Genomic DNA, 16,709 nt, shown 5'->3' on the forward strand with positions numbered 1-16,709 from the left:
TTCACTGATTTCAAAACTTTCGAATTGGGAAATTGTAATATATGTCCAATCTAAAACTTTTTTCAATTCAATCCAAAACCTGGGATTGGATTATATTTGATGGATCAATCGGATTGATATATTCCATGAAATAAACACCCTAACAAGGAGTACCGAAATATATGATTCTGGTCATGGGACTTGATTATATGATCTCACGTGTAGCCATATGCGTGTAATACTAGCACACTGCACCTCAATGATTGTGAACATATTTAAAAGAATATTAATGATAATGGCAAGACCTACTGCACTCCATTTTCATATGCATGGATCCCAATGGTTACCAAAATCCTAGGAAAAAAAAAGGTTTAATATTGTATTAGTACCATGGAAAGAGTATACATTAATAGAAAGAGGAACTAACAAAAGGGAAGCTCTTTTTTTTCATAATACACTTATCTTTTTTTAAATAAAAATTTACCATTGCTAATCACTTCATATATAAACAGTTCATATACAAACCATGAGATTTTCCTACCACCAGTTGCGATGGCATACATGGCATTCATGGCTCTCTCAAGTCTCATCCATTACCGTTTGAGACAAAGATGACTTTTTTTAGGGAAGAGAAAAAGAACAGAAAAAAAAAAAAAGGATTTTCCTAGATACGATGTTTACATTACATATGTGGGTCCGCATCAACTGCACTGTTCTAATCTCCCAAGTCCCATCACCCACATTTTCTTTTTTTTTCTTTTTTTTTAATATCATTAGGACATTAGGCCTAAATCAGAATTATTAACAACTGGCTAATTATAATGAATTAATCAAACTAAATGGCAAGCAAAAGGCCAGGCAAGGAGCGGCGGAAGAGGTCCCTAGGCATGCTCTGCCAAAGCGTACTAGTACTCAACCTCTGGTGGTGGCCAACCGCCTGCGGCGGGGGCCGGAGATCCCGGACCGTGAGCCACGTGTTGAAGTACTCCCTAAACTGCGTCACAACGCCGTCCTTGACCGTCCAAACCTGGACCCAATAGGCCTTGGCACCCTCCCATCCCTCGGCTATGACGCACGCGCCGCTGACCGCCGTGACGCTCCTCGGGTCGAAGCAGAAGGCGGCCGCGTGGCTCGGGGACTCCCCGGTGAGCACGCGCATCATGTGGTGGCACCGCGGCGGACCGTGGAACCAGTACTCGAGGTCGCTGGCTATGAGCTTTGAGACTGCCTCGGTCTCGCCTTGGGACAAGGCTTTGTAGAGCTTCTTTATGGTGGCCTCGTTTTGACTGCCAATTGTTTCGTTGTCGTCCGTTTTGAGATTGGAAGAGTCAACTAGTATTGGAGATGTGGTGATTTCAGTTGACATTTTTTTTGTTTTTTGGGGGGGTTTTGGAAGAGTAGTGATGAGAAAATATTACTAGAATGTATCTTAGCTACTTTATGCTATATCAATATGTGAGCTTTTCTTTTGCAATATATGTGTTCTGTGCATGGTTTTTGGATGGGTGGAGTGAATGCTATTTATAGGTGGGGAGGGGAAGTGAGTGGGGTCATTTAAAAAAAAAAAAAAAAAAAAAAAAAAAAAAAAAGGAATTTTGAAAGGAATTAGATTATTAGACTGTCCGATTGAAACCAAACCACCAATCAAACGTATAAAGTGCCTAACTCCTCTCGTAAAAAAGGTTTGTTAAGGACATAAAATACATTTTAAATTCTGTTTTTTTTTTTTTTTGCGTGGAAACAGTTAAAATCTTGTGATTTTGCCAAAAAGAAAAAAGTGCACTTCATTTCAGGAGAATGTTTATAATTTTTCTTTGTTACTTATATATATATATATATATATATATATATATTAGCAAATGAAGAGAGCAGGCACAACTAATATATATAAAAGAAAACTAGTCGACAACCACAACAATTAAGGGCCCGTTTAGTTCGCTGATTCGAGTTTTTAATTCGAGTTGAGATGTGATTTTATGTGAGAGCTTTTTACTGTAGCAAAAAAGTTAGATGTGATTGTTTATGAGAGCTTTTTACTGTAGCAAAACTCAAATTCTAAACTCGAATCAGCGAAATGAACGGGGCCTAAGTTGACACCTACTAGAAATACTATATGCTATTAAGACTACCATTCTTTTTTTTTTTAAGGTACCCATTCAATTTTTAACTTCATTCAATTGAGTTTTTTTTTTTTTTTTTTTTAATGTTTTGTATTTTTTTAGCTAAGAAAATGTTTGACAAAAATTATTAGATTGAATGAACTTTTGAGCCTATATATGCATTATACGAAAAAAAAAATACGTATAGAGAGATAAAATCAGGTTTCATTAATTTTGCCAAGGCATAGAGGACTGTTCGATGTCATGCATCAATAGCCATATGGGCTCCATCTGAACTTCAACATAATGGAGTTGTAGCCATAAGCAACTTTGATCACACGGTCAGATTAAGATTGTGGTGATTGCACGTCTACATATATAACAAGGAATACCCTCGAATGGTCCGAATTTTTTCAAGGACATAAATGCATGTATGTATACTTTGAGATTTTTTTAATTTTTTTTCTCTTGGTGGATATTAAAACTTGAGAATATTATTTCTCTCAGCATATAACAAAAACAAATCGAGGTTTTTTTTATTTTTTTATTTTTTTGCTTCCAAAAAACATATTTGAAGTCATTTTCACCAGAATTTATCCAGTTGGTATAAAATAAAAATATTGTTACACAACAGCTCATATCTCATAAAAAAGTTTAAAAAATAAAATAAAATTCTTGAAAGGGATCCCCATACTCTTTTTTAATTAAAATCCTTTTTGGGAGCCAATAGCGATATATGAGTGATTTGTAGGATCTATGAATTTTATATAGGGATCAATGAAGAAAAAGGGAGAAGTATCAATGAAAAGAAAAGGGTAGAATTATATATATGTGTGTGTCTCCTAGCTAGATCATCTCTCACATGTTTTAAAGCCAATTTATTATAATAAATTTGTTTTCAAATAGTAATTATCATGAGTTAAAATAGTTGATTTTAAACTAGTAATATTAAATAGTGTGCATATACATATATATATATATGCATTAATTTCTGGGGACAAACGAAGAGGCTGTAATGGTATTTGATGGACACGAGGCTGTAATGCATTAATTTCTGGGGACAAACGAAGAGGCTGTAAGTGTGCATATACATATATATATATATATATGCATTAATTTATGCGTATATATCTTGTCTCTTTCAAAATAACCAAAAAAATTATATGCGTGTTTGCGCTAGAAAATTGACCCTTTTGTAAATTTACATATGTCTGCAAATGATACAAAGCATAACACACCTAACCCAAACAAATATATGTGTATATGTACTACAAATATAACCAAAAGTTATTTTCATCCAATTCTATGCATGAGAAGGATATTATATATATATATATATATATATATTGCTCAGAATTAATATGCCATGTATAGAATTGGACCAAGCAGGTAACCTGATAAAGAAGACGATCGAGAAATAGAGGTACATTTGCAGCTAGCTGTATCCTTTCCGATGACCGTAAGCAATGACATAAATTAAAAAGCAACCAAAAAAAAAAAGAAAATCAAAGCTTTAAACGTGATTAATGAGCTGGTTAATTGAATAATTATTTAGATCTAGCTAGCCTTTACTGATTCACTTTTTTGGCAATTAATAGAATAGAATAATCTCCGGAAGAAAACAAAAACAAAGAGATAATCCAAAGGCTGCCGATACGCATCATACGAAGAACCAAAACAATTGGCGAAAAAGGAGAATATTCCGTGTGTTATACCAGCAATTAAAGACAATAAAAATAGCCAAAACAACTATATATGGATGCTTCAACACAAACAAAAGACATGTATTCCTCAAAGGATGGAGTGTACGACATTTCTAATATGGGAAATTCAGACTTCTTTTTCTGTATTTGTCTTATTTTTCTCGAACTTTTTATAAAAAAATTCTGTTTCCAACGCTTAGAGAAACAAGAAAAGAGTAAGATGGAATTTTGTCACTTAAGAAAATATACATACGAGCATGACAGCAACAGGCCTAGAGATTAATGCCAGGCTGGCTGTAAAGCTGACTGTTTGACTTCATTGTCTCGTCGTTTTTTATAGGCATGATAGCACGCCGTCCCTCCTTTCAAAATCACCGTTTACATATGTGTTTCTACGAGTTGGTATATATATAGTCAAGATAATTTTTTCCGGAAAAGATTTTATTGATGAGTCAGAAGACTCTTCAATATATGAACTTTTTTTTTTTAATCAAATGATCTGGTGCTTAGAACTAAGATGAAAATTAAATGATCTGAAGTTGTTTTGAATTTACATTATAGTTTACAATAAGTTAAAATTAGTACTTTTTAGTGATTGGTCTCAAAAATAAAGGAAAAAAAAAAAAAAAAAAAAAAAAAAAAAAAAAATTTTTATCGTGTAATTGTCGTTTGGTGGCCAAGTATTTTGCCAAGTATTTTTGTCGTGTTGATGGTCATGAATCATACATGATGAATCTAGAGTCTCCCCAAACATTGCTTCCTCCAAATAGACATCTTTGCAAATTATATAAACTGGATTCTCATACGTACACACACAAGAATGAATGTATGTGATGACTTCTTATCCGTTTGATTCATATATTTGATTGGAAAATTTAATTGTTTTTCAAAAAAAAAAATATATATATATATTGTATAACAAAAAGATTTGAATTGTGATTCAAATTCATAAAATAAATGGGTGATTAAGCTTCCTTGTTTCTGACTCATTACTACATAAGATGCTCACACTAGGCATATGCTAAAACTATCAATTTATGGCAGTTTCGTACATAAGCATTCTAGCTTCTTAGGTAGTTAATATTGTTAAACACGCACTCAAATGACGGTGATCACACAGATTGATAACGAGGAACGGATAGCTACACTATTCATAGCAATTCTCAAGTAAAATAAAATTAAAACACTATATATCAAAATCGGTGTTTAACTTAAATTTTTAATTAGCTCTTGTGAATAAATTAAAGTTATGATAAAGCTAAATTAATTAACCCAAAGTCAGTACTTTGAAACTCAGATCCGTTGCCTTAAATTTTCATCATTTTACGCTTGTACATATGAAGGAGTACTCTAATGACTAATAGGAAATGTGTAACTTTGCAACAAATCAACATCAAAGTCTCAAACTCGAAATATATCATAAACCCTAAAAAATAGGTCATACTTGGAGTAGAAGTCGCAATAAGTCATTTTAAATTCAAACCTAATCCACTTATATTTATTTGTTTTGGACATATCTATATATATATATATATATAAGTGTATATATAGCTAAGCTAGCCATGCATTTAATAAGACCAGTTGGATCCAGCCAGGAGCCCCTCGTGTATATGGGGTTTGGACATTCTCCTAACCTATAAGCTGAGAGCCGACAGACGCAAAATTATTGGCTTGTACAATGAACTGAAAAGCTCATTTTGGACCACTTAATAATTCCCACGTCTTCTTCTACCCATCATCTGCAGCCAGATTCTTGAATCTTGCTGTCTGATGGAATGTGTGGAAAAGAAAAATCCTTTAGATCTGATCATTTGCATTAATGGAGCTTATCGTTATTGCTTCGATTCTCCATTCCACTACTTCTAGTCCACTAGAAAGAATTTTTAGCACACACACAGACATTTCAGTAGGAGAAGGATCATTTTCAAGCTTAAATAATTTGATTGTTGAACAATATTTTCCTGGACGTAAAATTTCATGGCTCCAAGATCAAAACTCACTATTATTGTTGTGTCGATTTAAGAACATTATCGTGACACCAATGTATAAAGAAAAGAAAAAAGAAAGAAAATGGCATTCCTTGCACAATCATGCGAAATCAAAATCTACGTATGTTGTTTAGTGATGTGCACTTTCTTAAAAAATTGAAAATAGTCATGTCAAGGAATCTCTAATGCTTCTCTAATTAACTCGTCATAAAGGTATACTGCTAAAGTTTAGACTTCTTAATATTATAAACAAGAAAAAGCATAAGATCAAAGAAGAATAATACATTAAACAAGCAAGAACACACAATATTTATAATGGTTCAATTTAAATATTAGAGTTATGTCCACTTTTAATCATTACAGAATTTCACTATGATGATGATAAAGATTACAAGATAAATCAAACCACACACCTCTTTTAAACTCTACGTATTTTTATAACCTAATAATTACAAGATTACGAGATTACAAGGTCGATCCTCGTGATGTTGTCTCTACTGTCAGAATAACAATTAGACTCCACAACTTAATAGATATAAAAAGCAACTATCATTTTTTATTATCACACGTATAATGTCCAACAAATTTATCGATCAATATTTTTTTCCAAATAGTTCACCTAGATCAATATTTTTTTACCAAATAGTTCACCCAAACCAACTTATTGAAATAATATTATCCATATATAATTATGTTTTGTCACTTGAGGTTAGTTCAAGTGGTTGGGTGTGATAAGAGCATATCCATCAAAGTTCGATTCTTGATGATTTTATTTTTTTAGCAAATTGAGCCATAAATCCTACTCCGTATTAAGAAAAATGTTTTAGGGATAGGTTCCTTTTCTTTCCAAATGGCTTTTAATCTATATGTGACCTACTTCTCCAGCATTTAGGGTTTAATTAATTTGTCTTGAGGTCGTCTCATTATTGAACTTTACCACTGAATAGGATTGGTCAAGTCCAAGAGAGAAGTGACCGATTACCCGATGGCCAATATATCAGACGCTACAACTTTGTGTGGTGTTTAATTTGTTAGGTGAAATATTGGTCAATTTTTGCCAACGACAAGAACGAATCTAAAATCCTAGCCATTGATGAATACATCGTGAGACTCATGTGGATCATACCGTGGGCCATCGCTGATCAACGACCAAGATTTAATTGAATTATCATTGCGTTCAAGGATTTTGTCAGTTTGTGTGTTGAGAGAGAGAGTAAAAGAGAGGAGGTGTTATATACATTATTGGACGTGGGACTCCAAAATTGATATAATTAGGTCTTCTAAGGAACCAAATGAAATTAGGGAGCTAGCTAGCAAGTTCAATGATTAGTTTTAGAAGAACCATGACCCATCAAATTTAATGCCAAAGCTCATTGAAATAATGATAATAACCAACTAGTGCGTAATATTATATTTCAGCAACAACAACCAAAAAAAAAAAAAAAAAAGGTGTGTTTGGTGATGTGTTACTATCCTTTGAACTTGGTATGTAACTTTCAGTTGGAGACCAGTCAAATGGGTCATCGCGCTTGTCACGTGCACACCCTCCTTATAGAAACTCATGATATTGCTCTCTTTCTTTTCAGGTTGACGGTGTACCATACATTGGATGTGCATGTATGGATTTTAATAGAGACGAGAGAGACAAGGTGTGCCCCATTACATGGGGTACATTACAAGAATTTAAAAAGTTCTAAGATTTAAAGTTTGAAGACTAATTGCCAAAAACCGTAAAATAAGATCGTTTGTATAATTTTTTTCATAATAAGTCTACGATGACATAATAGTTTTGTTAGAAAAATAAAAAATTAAAGATAAAGATAAACACGTATAGCGAAGTAAATAAAGAAAAAAGACTCTAGTCCCCTAATATTTATGTCATTCTGGCCATCTTTACTGCCCTTATCGTCATCGTAACTAGGCGGTATTGGATGTTGGCCTTAAGGTTTCAATAAATTAAATCGTTGGTATTTTGATTATAACAAACAATTAATTAATGCGTTACTTATGATATGAAGTTTAGATTGTATCAAAGTGTTTTAGTAACTCAAGATTGATAAAGAAGAGCTCCAAAAGTGCTCAAATCGTAAAGAGTGAAAATGAATTCTCACAATGAGCATTTTGAATCTGAAAATTAGTGTCACAACCCGCTATCGGATGCATATATATAAGGTGGTTCAACGGGCGATGGATCTATCTCAGCCGAAACAAGGCATGTAAATACAATTTTATTTGCTGAAAATCCTAGCAGAAAAACCATGAAGAAATAAAACGTAAAACTGCAAATTTAAATTATATTCTGCACGTTCATCCACTTCAAAAATCATAATGCACACCGTTGCTTATTATAGAAACATAATTATGAAAAAAAATATATAAAAACATAACATTAGAGACCAAATTAAAATCTCTAGTTTCTCATTTATAGGTCGACCCTCGTTTGTACAAAACTTTATACGAGCAAGCATATTCCTAATTTAATTTGTTAAAAATATTTGGGGATTATATTATATTTTGAATTTATTATTGGGATTATCTTTTGTTATTTAATCTGTCAGGAGTACTAGAATTTTAAATTAGGATTAGATTTTCTTTTGAATTATATTGGCTTTTGGTTTTGGCTCCTAAAAATGAAATGCTTTATGTTAGGTTTATTTCAAGAGTTTGATTGATAAAATTACCCCATTCAAAGGTTTTACTCTAATTTTTCCTGTGCAAATTACGGTGTTCTTATTTTGTTGATAATTTATGAGTCAAGTCACACGATTGGTAAGGGGATGTTTAGTTTGATGATTTAAACCATGATTTGAATCATGATTCATAGTTCGTTATAGTGTTTTCTCTTAAAAAAAATACACGTAAATCAAAAATAATTATAATCACATGATTCTAATCCATAAACCTAACTTCTCGTAAATGATCTATTATCCTGTAGTATGAGTAAATCAATGAATTTAGAACAACTATTATTCGGTACTTTGAGTGTATCAACGGATTTAAGGACATATATATCTTTTTTCAACGTGCGTCTTTCTTGACGCGTATTCATACATTGATTGTTGAACTGACTTTTTTCAACTTTTTTTATGTGAGAAGGGTTGGTTTCTCCGAGGAAAAAAATATATATATCACTCAAGATTGTAAACGAAAATATTAATTATTTATGTCACTTTATTTAAAAATAAATAATCATTATTTAATTAATAAAGAAAAAATAAAAGACTATAATAACATTTAATTATTTAAAATGATTTAAATAATAAATTTATAAAATCATGATAAATCATGTATTTTTCTCTTTTCTTAGTAAAAAAATAATAATAATAATAATAATACTTTTCTATCTTTCTTCTCCAAATAAATTCAAGTGATCTTGATAAATACTTTTTAAAAATATATGAATCAAAATTTTTATTTTTTACTCATAATTCATAACTTTTTTAATAATAAAATTCTCCATTTTTTCAACTAATTTCCTGGTACCAGAACCGGCGAGCCCAGGTAGCTTGATTCCAAGACTAAAGTAAAGTAGCTGGGCCTTGTAGCCCATTTAATACTTTAGTACTAGCCCAGTACCTGTTTCAGTGCTCATCTCGTACATCCAATGTCCTGATCTGTCCAAACTCAAACGGAAAACAAAAATTGATTAAAAAACAATCAGCAAAATCTTAGCGCCATAATTAGATAGATCTTAGACGTTCCAATAATCTCATATTCAATCCAACGTATCTCAGAAAAAGATCTGAACAATCTAGCACATAATCACATATTAATTTGTACCAAATTAATTATTGTGTCACACCAAACATATCTTCGCTGGATTTCGTTCCAGGACTTGAATATGTATAAAGGACGCAGGAAATCTGTTTGTAGCAGTTTTTCCAAGCATATTCTGCTCCAAAAAAAAATCCCTCTTGACCAATGTTAGTGATAAATGCGTAATTTGGTATAGTTTTTCGATCAATTTTCTCATGTTTCCTTGCTTAATTATTGAGTATTTTGTGTTTTAATTGTGTTTTTATGTTTAAAGGTGTTATAGAGGTTAACACAAGTTTAAAAACTCAAAATGATCAATTTGAAGAAGTTTCGGGCACCTACACTATAAAAATAGGCGCCACGGCACTCAAAAATGATAATTCAAGCCAAAAACCTGAGAGCTCAGTGCCATGGCGCTAGAATAGTGGCGCTATGGCGCCACCATGACGCAGCAGCTAGCGCGCGACGCTCCTTAATGGTGTCGCGGCACCCAATGGAAATCAGTGCCTAACATAAACCAGTGCCACGGCGCTACCAATCAGAGTCGCGACGCTACTTCGCGATAACTTCCCAATTTTAGTGGGTTTTTAGACTCTGAATTTTACCCTAATTGGCCCAAACTTGAAAATCTATAAATAGAGGACTTTGGGGCTTAAAAAGATATCTTTTTTCTTAGAAATTCCATCCATCTTTTGGAGAGAAAAAGAGAGAAGAATGAGGAATTCATTAAAAATTTAAGGAGGATTCATTTGCGTGATGATTTCTTCCAAGATTCTCAGAGTTTTTATTCTTTTCTTCTTTCTTTTGAAACTCCAAGATGTTTTTCATTTATTTTTCTTTGCTTTATTTTAGAATTATATGATAGGTTAGTTTCTTTTTAGTTAAGGGTGTTGTTGAAATCCTAGACATAGAATTTGTATTTAAATGATTTGATATTATTTCCAATTTCACAATAGAAATCGTTTATGTTCTTCCAATTTAATTGTTTATGATTATTTTCTTATTTTACTTGGGTGCGCAACCAATTAGGATTTAAAAATTTTCTATTGCTAGATTAGGAATTCTTGATCCTTAATTGTCTTGAGTTTTTAAATACCAGTAGCAAATTGTGATCAATAATTGCGGGAGGCTTTTATTTGATTGCATGTGGAACATAACCTAGGTTGAATAATCCGAGCTTGTGTGTTTATTGTCTAGATTAACCTATCTTTCTCATTTTAATGCTTATGTTGAATTGAATCTAGAGAGGTTGTTCTAGGTTATTTAAGGGGAAGGGATTAAATAAAGAGCTTTTTTTATTTAACGACAAACTAAGGAGATATTGGGATAACATAGTTTATTATTATCTATGATTTGTTGTTTCTATAGGAAATTGGGAATTTTATCATTCATTCATCATAATTTTATTGTCAAAAGGTAGAAATTGATCTTTTAACCGTCTTTTTATAATTGATTATTCCTTATATTCTTTCAAGCATTGTTTTATTTGATTTATTGTTTAATTTTAGTTCCTTTAGTTTAGAATCTAAACCCCTTTTATTTATTTGAAAAATTTATAACTCATTAATTAAGTTCAATTCTCTACAGGAATGACCCATATTCATAACTAAACTCAATAACGAGTATCTAAATAATGTTAAATTTGAGCTTCTGCTAGAGGTTCTCCAATATATGTCTCTGGGTGGAACCAATGCCTCTCTGTCCCTCTCAAGTCCCAACAAAGCATTTGATTAACTTGTTGAAAATGTACAAAATATTTGTACCTTGGTCTTTATTTTTTTTAGACAAGATATATAGTGTGCAATTTAGAAAACATTGTACCTTGACTATAATTTAAAATGGCTGGAAAATGCTGACAATAGTAGTAGTAGACAATTCCCTTGTGTCAGAATTATCCCTAACTATAGAGAAAGCTTATCTAATTCCCCACAAAAGATATGTATCATGTTATATGCATAATTGATCCATGTATTGCTTAGTGAATGATTCTATAACGACTAGAGCCTCTGAAGAAATTCAGAAGTACGTACCTTGAAGTTTGAACTAATGTTTTTTTTTTTTTTTGCTTTCCTGAAGAATTTAACTAGTATTTTTGTCCATCTTTAAACTATCAAACTTTCATTACATTTGATAATTTATGTATTTTTTTTTCTCTTGTCCATAACAGAAGTTTAAAGTTCAATTAATTAGAACGGAAAGGATCTAAAGTTCTACTAGAGTGTTCCGACAAAAGAACTCAAAGTCTAATTTAAGTATTGAATCCTTAATCCATCGTGAGAGAAGTAAAAAAAAAAAAAAAAAAAAAAAAAAGGGACAATACACGATATACCAACCAATTAAGGTAGACTCGCGTCCTAATCGATATACCAACCAATTAAGGTAGACTCGCGTATTGTTTGATTTAATATAATTTTTTCCTTTTTATGGAAACTTTTTAATTCACATTAGATTGGAACTCAAAGCATCAAACCAAAATATTGGAAGCCAACTAGATTGTGTATAGTTTAGTCCTAGTTGAAGAATGGAAGAGACAGATTTACAACTCATTCTGCGGTAATGTTTGAACCTTGACGGCTTCCAAGTATTCATAAAGCTACGTAGGCGGGGCTCTCTTATTCCGTGTTTGAATTCCCAATAAGTCCATTGAGCTGTCCTTTGGCCTCTCATAATTTATTAATTAATTCCCTAATTAAACTAATGCACACTAGTTGTGAGAGAAAAAGAGAAATCTTTCGCTTTTTCTAAATTAGTGTACGTACACAGACATGTCAAATTTTATACTTCCCACATGAATTCTGCTGTATAGAATGTACTCAATTGTGTTGCAACTTACAAAAGCTTGAGTTGTAATGCAATAGTATTTTGAAAACTCCTTTTTTTTTTTAGTGAATTCAAAAGGTTTTCTTTGTGAGTATTTACTAGAAAATATTCCAAGTTATGTTTTTATTTTCTTTAGTAAAAAGTCTGTAGTTTTTATAAGGTAGTCTTTTAAATCCCCTTTTCCCTACAATATCTAAAACGACTGGTATTTTTCTTTTCCCTTCACATAAATGAGTGTCGTTTACGAGTTGAATTGGTAGCCGTACTTCATGGAGAATAGAATAAACCAATATCAACAATTCCCCCTAGGCTACATATCAAACTGTTTTCTTATACAAAATTTTTCATTTCCTTTCAAGGGTAACTACGAATTAGTGCATCCATTTCAAGCATTGTAGAAAAAAGTGCATGTCAGCCGATACAATATCCACAGAATTGATCTCAAAATATCTTTCCTTGTAAAAAAGAATAAAAATTGAACTGAAATCCAATTATTTAATACATGTTAATCTGTCGGCAGGTACAAGTAAGTTGAAAAACAGTATGGGACCACCTTAAACCAAAAGTAAGATCTTCATATATACAAGGGCAATAAATTAACCATTTACCAGGAAAAAAACAAAAGAAACTATACATTAACCTACACATTTTCCTTAATAGTTTATAAGGTTAGAGTACTTTTTTTTATTTTAGAGAAGTACATTTTCTTTTTTGAGGTGTGCACAAAAGTTTAAATTTCAACTATATTTAAAAAATAAAAAATAAAAAGCAAAGTTGAGTACTCAATAATTGGTTCACCTAAGTATTTTTCAGTTGAGAAAATTAGGCACACGTTTTGTCACCCTTAAAGCATAATTAGATTGTATTAGTAGAACCAATTGTCTATTAAAGTTAAATGTCCTTATATACCAAAATCAATATTAGTACATATATTTTTTAAATTTGAAATACAAATTACCTATTAGAAAATGAAAACAATCTAATATCCTTAAAACTATTTAAACTTTTATTTCATGATAAAATGACAACCGATAACATAAAAAGTTTTTTAATAGTTGAGATTATCAAGGAGTCCAGTCATCTATTAGTAGTGTTAGTTTTTTACCGTTAAATTTAATTAAAATTATATTAGATTAAAAAAGTATGCATAATAGATAATTTTTTATACAAATTTAACGGCTACCGGAGAAGCTCTTATTTTCATATCATTTAATGGCTGAAAATTGAAATGTATATATTTTAGGAGTTTTTCTGTTATGACTGAAAAAATGAACGAGCGGTAGTTCTCTTCATTTCAATTGTTAAATATGTATCAAAAACTGATTATTCTGTATACTTTTTTAATCTGATGTTATTTTAACTAAATCTATTGGTCAAAAATTAACTCTATCAAAAAACCGACCTACCGAAAAAGGTCACGTGTATTTTGCAAAATTAGAGTGTATTGACTATTGACCCACAGGCCACAGCACTGTTTTCTTGGCTGCGTTAATCGACCTTTCCCATGGACGCTCTTTATCAGTTACATCCTTTTTTCTGGCTTGGTTGTCGTGGAATATTCATTTAAGTCAAAACCAAACAGCTCTAAGTAAGAGGTCCAAAAATATTGGCTCTGACAGCTTTGACAGTATACCATACTTTCCTCTCTCTTTGGAATATTTTCTTTTTTAAATCAAGAAAAAGTATATGCGGTTTCAGTGGATGCCTAACAATATGCTTACTATTCAAGCAAACCCCTTCGCCCACTTAAAAGGTAACCCATTAGCAGACAGTTAATAATATTTAAGTCTTAGTCTTGGTATTATTATTATTTTTTAGGTAAGAGTCTTAATAATATTGACTTATATATATATATATCAGTTTTCTTTTTTTTTTTTTTTGTTGAATAGGAAGTATATGAGTTTTTTTTTTTTTTCTTGAGATCCCTATTTATTTTAGATTTTTGGTTTGAAAAGTTTTGGTCATACAAAATACCAAAATATACTTCAATGTCATGGCATAATTTAGAATATATTCGGTAGTCCTTGACTTATTGGTAGAGATTGTTTGTAAAGCGGCTTCTAAAAGTCATTTATGAAATTGACATGTCAGAAATTAGATGTCTGTTTTCATTTTTTAGATCATTAGGAATCTTGCATAGTGTAAGACGAATCAACATAAATTTGTTAGATTTGACAATAACCATCCAAAAAAAAACGAGAGAAGAGGGTTTTTTTTTTTTTCTTTTTGGAAAAAGGGAAGAGGTTTCATTAGGATGAAAATGAAAATATATGAAATTGGATGGAAGCCTCGCGACTTAACATCAAACCCATCATGCAATGCACCTTATTAAAAATATTAGCCTAAGAAGTAAAATAAAAGGTAAAATTTATAGTAAGACATGTATTTTCACTCCATTGATAGAAACTGTATTTTAGTTGTTGAATTAATTTTTCATTTATATGATTTATAATATAAATAATTGTGTAGCGCGTTATAAATTTTGATGCGGACATGTGCATATGAAATTGTTAGAAATTAATCCAAACAGTTTTTACTAGTAGAGTAAAATATATATCCTACTGTAATAATTATAGTAAGACATGTATTTTCACTCCATTGATAGAAACTGTATTTTAGTTGTTGGATTAATTTTTCATTGATATGATTTATAATATAAATAATTGTATAGCGCGTTATAAATTTTAATGCGGACATGTGCATATGGAATTGTTATGAATTAATCCAAACAGTTTTTACTAGTAGAGTAAAATATATATCCTACTGTAATAATAATAATAATATTATTAATAATATTAATAATATTAATATTACCAATATTAATAATAATACATATAGGGTGAATAGACGGTCGGATAGGATATGCAAACAGTTTTCCTCTAAACAAAAAATAGATTAATAAATTAAAATTTTTCTTAATAGACCTTAATAGTGGCTAAATCAAATTAATCAATCTGTCTTTTCCATATATATTTTATTTTATTTAGGTTTCCATGTGTTGCTCAACTCTAGAGAAAGTTCTCCTAATTAATCAAGTGACCATGAATCTTTTCGACTACTGTAAAATATGAGAATACTATGATTCCTTACAAAAATAAAAATAAGAAAAATTATATGGTAGTTAGGATATGATAAAAACCTATGGCGGTAAAAGAGAGTTTGAGACCGTCAAATTATCATCAATTTACGCTAATTTACTAGTATCTTTTTTAAATGATTTAATACTAGATTTGACTTTTGAAGTTTGAATAAATAGATTTTCTTCAAACTCAATCACAGTTTAAATTGACCTATTGTGTAAATAACACCTATACAGTACAATTTCTTTTTAATATCAGTGTATCAAAATTATATTAGAATTAAGACCTTTAAGGGTATAAAAATATCTATGGGTAAGAGAGAATAATTAATCCTAATATATTTATTAAATTTTATTAAATTGTAATTTTTTTTTAATATGATATGATTTTGATATACTTTGATGGTTAAACATTGTGTACCTCCATTTGTTTTATATATTCTACCGCATAATTCTTGTAGAAATAAATATGATATTAGCAGTAAGACACAAAATTGACAGTTACTTACTTGACCATGTAGACTGTACCTTTCGTTGTGTGTGATTTTTTCTTTATTGCTACCAAAATTTCTCATATTGTAAATCGAACCAAATCTAATGAAAGCATTCGCCATAGTTAAATACATTCTCTCACACCCACACGTATATAATTTAAGTTATTTTGACATCACATTGTAGTCAATATATAATTGAAGTTATTTTCACATAACGATAATTAAAATTTGCTATTCAAAAAAATAATAATTAAAATTTGTCATTTCCAATGAAATAATTGGAGTTATTTTTTTAAGGGAAAATTTCATTTTACGAAAATAGAGTTACATACTTAAATAATCGCAAGCGAGTACCGGGATCCACCAATAAAGACGAATGAAGCACATGGGGGTGAAGAACGAGTACGGAGGTCCACCACATAAAGATTGAATGAGACCAGGACTCGTTAGACATAACCACTATATTCGATGGATTAACCCTATCGACCGACACTAAACCCCTAATAATGGGGACACAAACAACACGACATAAAATCAAATCTAGTCAAACACCATCACACATGCTATTGATAAATGGGTGAGACACACTGATAAGGTCGAAAGATGGGGAAACCACTTCAGTTATTAAAGAACTAACACAATAACAAAACAACATAAACGAACACCAATAAGGCAGAAGTATCAATGCCTTTATTATAAAAGAATAAATACAATGAAGAAAACAAATATTCGTAGCAAATAGAGAGGACTCACACAGAGCAAGCAATCGAATCTGAGAAAAACTGACATAA

At 31.0% G+C, this 16,709-nt stretch overlaps 1 protein-coding gene across 1 annotated transcript; it reads right to left on the reverse strand.

Moving 5' to 3' along the window:
* Positions 1 to 814: 814 nt before the first annotated feature.
* LOC21384950 (wound-induced protein 1) lies at positions 815 to 1,345 on the reverse strand. Its single transcript, XM_010104317.1, has one exon. The coding sequence runs from the start codon at positions 1,343 to 1,345 to the stop codon at positions 815 to 817; it is 531 nt and encodes a 176-aa protein (XP_010102619.1).
* Positions 1,346 to 16,709: the final 15,364 nt, after the last annotated feature.

The sequence above is a fragment of the Morus notabilis genome, unplaced genomic scaffold (genome assembly GCF_000414095.1).
Source record: "Morus notabilis unplaced genomic scaffold, ASM41409v2 Scaffold2765, whole genome shotgun sequence".
NCBI lineage: Eukaryota > Viridiplantae > Streptophyta > Magnoliopsida > Rosales > Moraceae > Morus > Morus notabilis.